The sequence below is a fragment of the Oncorhynchus nerka genome, linkage group LG23 (assembly GCF_034236695.1).
Source record: "Oncorhynchus nerka isolate Pitt River linkage group LG23, Oner_Uvic_2.0, whole genome shotgun sequence".
In the NCBI taxonomy this organism is placed as follows: domain Eukaryota; kingdom Metazoa; phylum Chordata; class Actinopteri; order Salmoniformes; family Salmonidae; genus Oncorhynchus; species Oncorhynchus nerka.
Genome location: NC_088418.1, coordinates 58852122 through 58859142, shown reverse-complemented (window position 1 = coordinate 58859142; position 7021 = coordinate 58852122). Strand labels below are relative to the sequence as shown.

At 39.0% G+C, this 7021-nt stretch overlaps 1 gene segment (V, D, J or C); it reads right to left on the bottom strand.

Moving 5' to 3' along the window:
* Positions 1-1042: 1042 nt before the first annotated feature.
* On the bottom strand, positions 1043-2848 carry LOC115115639 (Ig kappa-b4 chain C region-like). The segment is given in 2 exon segments: positions 1043-1626; positions 2561-2848. Coding segments are annotated over 2 exon segments (387 nt in total).
* Positions 2849-7021: the final 4173 nt, after the last annotated feature.

Below are 7021 nucleotides of genomic sequence, written 5' to 3'. Positions count from 1 at the left end.
CTTGACTTCGTGCAGATAACGCGAAGGCTCGAGAGCTAGAGGGCCCCTCTACTTGTGAAATAGACAGAACGTTTAGAAAACGCTGACGTCATTTTCAGTTTATAACCTGTGGAAATATCTGTATGTGGGGAGTACTCTCTGGAATTAAACACTGTTACCTGGCTTTTAAGACTGGTCTCGATCTACTTCATGCATAATTAATGAACTTACACCTCATTAATGAACTAGAGAGAGTGCGAAATTGATTTTGGCTATAAAACATATAGGAATTTAGAAATTCCACTAACAGGGAGTGAAACTGAGATTTACATAGACAGGGCTGGGTGGTTCTGCTTGTCCCAGAATAGAGCAGCAATGTCACCAGATGTTCACTCTGTCCCCAGAGGGTTGGAGGAAGAGAAGACTCTATGACTATCGTGAAGCTGTGATACTGGATTTTATTATGTGGATCTTGTAAAACATATTTAGCTTAATGTAGGTGTGAGCACATTGGTGAGAGTCCAAGATATCGATCAAATGTTCAATAACATTATCTTTATGAGTCTATAAGTCAAACAGGTAAAAAAACTGTTAATATTAATACCATCTACTACATGTGGCTAGACCTCTCCTGTTAATCTGTTAACATTGTAGTATCTAGACCTCTCCTGTTAATCTGTTAACATTGTAGTATCTAGACCTCTCCTGTTAATATGTTAACATTGTAGTATCTAGACCTCTCCTGGTAATCTGTTAACATTGTAGTATCTAGACCTCTCCTGTTAATATGTTAACATTGTAGTATCTAGACCTCTCCTGGTAATCTGTTAACATTGTAGTATCTAGACCTCTCCTGTTAATCTGTTAACATTGTAGTATCTAGACCTCTCCTGGTAATCTGTTAACATTGTAGCATCTTGTGTTAATATGAACTACTGGTTGATGACAATGCAGTGAGAACATAAATAACTAAGCAATGACATTTAGGTCTGAGTTTTAAAAGAAACTGTGAATCAGGCATTATGAATATATGACTACAACATTGAAAGAGAAAATAAAAATATTTGTTCCAAAGGGAAATCTTTATTTTCATATATTTATCATCAAAGCAAACATTCCTACAGTATCTAATAGTAATAAAACAGAACACATCACATCTAACACGGATACAACCTCAGTCTACAGAGATGATTGACACATGAACTTAAGCAAAGCCTTCTGTTTGTCTACATGTCAGTGATCAATAAGACAGAGAACATCTGATCTCAGAACAGAGTCAAAGCAGAGGAACCAGCAGCCTCTCTCCACAGGGGTGTGTGTCTGAGGGGTCCTACCCAGAACAGTCAGCCTTCCTCAGGGTCTTGGTGACTGGAGTCTGGGATTTCTGCTGGGCTTCACAGGTCACCTCTCCTGCCTTGGTCCACTCCTGGGCAGTGAGAGTCAGGGTGCTGCTCCAGCTGTACAGGCCATCCTTCTCCAGGACCCCGGGACTGATCTCCTGGTTCTTGTTGGTCCCGTCCACATTCCAGCTCATGGTCCAGTCTGAGGGGAAGCCCTTGTTGGCCAGACACGTCAGTGTGGCTGTTGTTGTACTGGACAGCTCCTCACTAGAGGGGGGCAGGACAGTGAGGGTGGGGGCACTGTTACCTGGAACAAACAGAACACATCAACTAAGTAACTACATCAAGTACAGCTACAGTAAGATATTATCTTCAATAAAGTACACATCCAAATAAAGTGAATTGGAAATGCCCTCTAAATACGAATGTAACAGTTAGACTGTTTAAAAGCTGTAGAGAAAACACTAAAGGAATTATACAAAGCAGATTTATCAACCAAACAAGTATAAAGTGGTTAAATAACTAGAGTTACTAGTCATACGGTGTCAGATATACATGTTATACAGATATTGTTAAGGAATGAATCTGATCAGAATAGCCTACTCATATTCATAGTATTTACAGAATTTGAACATAAATTATTTTTAATTACATATCAAACATGTTAGGTCATGAAGTCAGTTACAAACTGAGACCCTTTGTCTTCACAGTAACAGGGAAGGCTACCATGAACACAATGCAACAGTGATGCCTACTTGATCCTATACTATATAATAGTTACCATACCAGAATTAAGAGTTCTAGTCTGCAATCTTACAAATCAGACAGACAAATAAACCTACACTTTAACGTACTGATGATATACAATATTATTTGAAAGAAGGCTCAGTCAAAAGACATTTCAAAAGCATCTAAAACATCTCAAATGTTAGTATTTTAATAGAGAGTTTAGGAAAGTAAATACCAAAAAATGTAGTCTGAAAGGCATATCAAAAAAACGTGTTACTTACTTCCAACATCTAGTCTGGTGCCGCTACCAAAAGTCCACCACAGTGATACAATCACTATTACTGCTGGTACAAAAACCTCTCTGTGTTGTGATGCTGCAGATGTTACAGTGAAGATCACTTATAACTTATACAGAATCATAATCAACACAGATACACTTTAACATCTTCCAGGTAGAACAAACACTTCATATTAGCTGTTTCTGGGTAATATAAATATGAATTGTATCTTACATCCAGATATGAGTATTTGTTCCTTCCTCTGTGTATCAGGTTCTCCTAGTCTGTAGATACAGTCCAGCATTAGATCAGTGTTGCTAGTATTCCTCCATATTGTCCATATGAAAGACAACAGCAGCAGCAGTAGTGATAGTGATCCATGTTGTATATTCCTTTATTAAACATGTTGATCTCACATTTAACAGTGGAGGTAAAGTCACAGAGGACAGACAACACTACCAGAGGAATCCTACCAGCTTTAGTTTAGAGAAGTGTTCACTAACTGATTAGAGGAACTTACATGAGAGACCAAGCATGAGCGAACAGACCGTTCATTATATCTGATCATCATCAGAATAACAATATGAAGCTGGTGTGACATAAAAGGTACCATACATCAGTTATCAGAGTTAACAGTTGCTGTTTGATGTTACTGAAGGGGTGGCATGTAGCTAGTGGTTAGAGTGTTGGGCCAGTAACTGAAAGGTTGCTAGTTCAAATCCCCAGGCGGACACGGTGAAACACCTGTCGATGTTTCCTTTAGCAAGGCACTTAACCCTAATTGCTCCAGGGTCGCAGTTGATAATGGCAGATCCTGGCCGTGACCCCACTCTCTGAGGCTGTCTCAGGGGGAGTAGGGATATTAATTCACATATGCGTGAAATATGAAAAATATTAGCACCACCTAGTTGTTATAAAGGAAAGCTCATGCAGGACAAAATATATTCTGATGGGAGCCGACTTGGAAACTGAAATAGATTTGAAACATTCATTTGCATAATGCATCTCCCTGCTGCTCTAAGAGCATTTATATCCCTGTGAGTTGAACACTTCATGACTGAGAGTTGTCCTTCATGACAACAGAACCCACAACAACCATGACTTTTATCACCATCTTCATCTGGATATTTGTCTTCTATATACAAGGTATAAGAATTATGAATATCTAAGTAACAATAACTGTGTAAGTAATGCATGATTATCTCAGAATAATATATTAATTGCATAATTTCAGATATTATAAAGTGTTTTGTTTGTTTCTCTCACTATTCAATATTCAGAATCCAGAGGACAGTACACTCTGACTCAGACACCTGCAGTGAAAGCTGTTCACACTGAAGAGATGGTCAACATTGGCTGTAAACTCAGCAGTGGTGTATATGGTAATTACCTAGCCTGGTACCTACAGAGATCTGGAGAAGCTCCTAAACTCCTCATTTATCAGATAAACAACAAGTTCACTGGGACTCCATCTAGATTCAGTGGCAGTGGATCTGGGAGTGACTTCACTCTGACCATCAGTGGAGTCCAGGCTGTAGATGCAGGAGATTACTACTGTCAGAGTTACCACCGTGGTAATGTGTTCACACAGTGATACAGAGCCGTACAAAAACCTCCCTCAGTCAGACTGTACAGTGACTGTACTGATACAGCTGGGACCTACTGCAGGTGCTGAGGTGGAAGAGACAGTGACATGGAACACTGGTCACTAGATGACGCCAACTGTGACATGTGACAATATGGTTAGAGAGCAATCACTCAGATCACATGACCATCATTGTCACAATCGTCATGGTTGTGACAATAGAATGACATATATACACTGAAGAAAAATATAAAGGCAACATGTAAAGTGTTACTCTGCATATCAGGAAGCAGATTATACAGCATGATCACTACACAGGTGCACCTCATGCTGGGGACAATAGAAGGCCAGTTATGTGCAGTTATGTCGCACAATGCCAAAGATATCAAGTTTTGAGGGAGCGTGCAAATGGGAAAGGGAAAGTGAAAGAGAAATACCTAGTCAGTTGTGCAACTGAATGCCTTCAACTGAAATGTAATATTATGAGAGGAGAGCGTCAGTTACTACTACTACTCTATAATATTATGAGAGGAGAGGGTCAGTTACGACTACTACTCTATAACATTATGAGAGGAGAGGGTCAGTTACTACTACTACTCTATAACATTATGAGAGGAGAGGGTCAGTTACTACTACTACTCTATAATATTATGAGAGGAGAGGGTCAGTTAATACTACTACTCTATAACATTATGAGAGGAGAGGGTCAGTTACTACTACTACTCTATAACATTATGAGAGGAGAGGGTCAGTTACTACTACTACTCTATAACATTAGGAGAGGAGAGGGTCAGTTACTACTACTACTCTATAACATTATGAGAGGAGAGGGTCAGTTACTACTACTTATCTATAACATTAGGAGAGGAGAGGGTCAGTTACTACTACTAATCTAAAACATTAGGAGAGGAGAGGGTCAGTTACTACTACTACTCTAAAGCATTAGGAGAGGAGAGGGTCAGTTACTACTACTACTACTCTATAACATTAGGAGAGGAGAGGGTCAGTTACTACTACTACTACTCTATAACATTATGAGAGGAGAGGGTCAGTTACTACTACTACTACTCTATAACATTATGAGAGGAGAGGGTCAGTTTACTACTACTACTCTATAACATTATGAGAGGAGAGGGTCAGTTACTACTACTACTCTATAACATTAGGAGAAGAGAGGGTCAGTAACTACTACTACTCTATAACATTAGGAGAGGAGAGGGTCAGTTACTACTACTACTCTATAACATTAGAGAGGAGAGGGTCAGTTACTACTACTACTCTATAACATTATGAGAGGAGAGGGTCAGTTACTACTACTACTCTATAACATTATGAGAGGAGAGGGTCAGTTACTACTACTACTCTAAAACATTATGAGAGGAGAGTGTCAGTTACTACTACTACTCTATAACATTAGGAGAGGAGAGGGTCAGTTAGGGTCAGTTACTACTACTACTCTATAACATTAGGAGAGGAGAGGAGAGGGTCAGTTACTACTACTACTCTATAACATTATGAAAGGAGAGGGTCAGTTACTACTTATTACTCTATAACATTAGGAGAGGAGAGGGTCAGTTACTACTACTACTCTATAACATTAGGAGAGGAGAGGGTCAGTTACTACTACTACTACTCTATAACATTATGAGAGGAGAGGGTCAGTTCTACTAGTTACTACTACTACTACTCTATAACATTAGGAGAGGAGAGGGTCAGTTACTACTACTACTACTCTATAACATTAGGAGAGGAGAGGGTCAGTTACTACTACTACTACTCTATAACATTATGAGAGGAGAGGGTCAGTTACTACTACTACTCTATAACATTATGAGAGGAGAGGGTCAGTTACTACTACTCTATAACATTATGAGAGGAGAGGGTCAGTTACTACTACTACTACTCTATAACATTAGGAGAGTAGAGGGTCAGTTACTACTACTACTACTCTATAACATTAGAAGAGGAGAGGAGAGGGTCAGTTACTATTACTACTCTATAACATTATGAGAGGAGAGGGTCAGTTACTACTACTACTACTCTATAACATTAGGAGAGTAGAGGGTCAGTTACTACTACTACTACTCTATAACATTAGGAGAGGAGAGGGTCAGTTACTACTACTACTACTCTATAACATTATGAGAGGAGAGGGTCAGTTACTACTACTACTACTCTACTCTATAACATTAGGAGAGGAGAGGGTCAGTTACTACTACTACTACTCTATAACATTATGAGAGGAGAGGGTCAGTTACTACTACTACTACTCTATAACATTAGGAGAGGAGAGGGTCAGTTACTACTACTACTACTCTATACATTATGAGAGGAGAGGTCAGTTACTTACTACTACTACTATATAACATTATGAGAGGAGAGGGTCAGTTACTACTACTTACTCTATAACATTATGAGAGGAGAGGGTCAGTTACTACTACTACTCTATAACATTAGGAGAGTAGAGGGTCAGTTACTACTACTACTACTCTATAACATTAGGAGAGGAGAGGAGAGGGTCAGTTACTATTACTACTCTATAGCATTATGAGAGGAGAGGGTCAGTTACTACTACTACTATATAACATTATGAGAGGAGAGGGTCAGTTACTACTACTTATCTATAACATTAGGAGAGGAGAGGGTCAGTTACTACTACTACTACTCTATAACATTAGGAGAGGAAGGGTCATACTCTATAACATTACTATACTACTACTCTATAACATTATGAGAGGAGAGGGTCAGTTACTACTACTACTACTCTATAACATTAGGAGAGTAGAGGGTCAGTTACTACTACTACTACTCTATAACATTAGGAGAGGAGAGGGTCAGTTACTACTACTACTACTCTATAACATTAGGAGAGGAGAGGGTCACTATTACTACTACTACTCTATAACATTAGGAGAGAGAGAGGAGTTACTACTACTACTCTATAACATTATGAGAGGAGAGGTCTACTACTACTACTCTATAACATTAGGAGAGGAGAGGGTCAGTTACTACTACTACTCTATAACATTATGAGAGGAGAGGGTCAGTTACTACTACTACTACTCTATAACATTATGAGAGGAGAGGGTCAGTTACTACTACTACTGTAT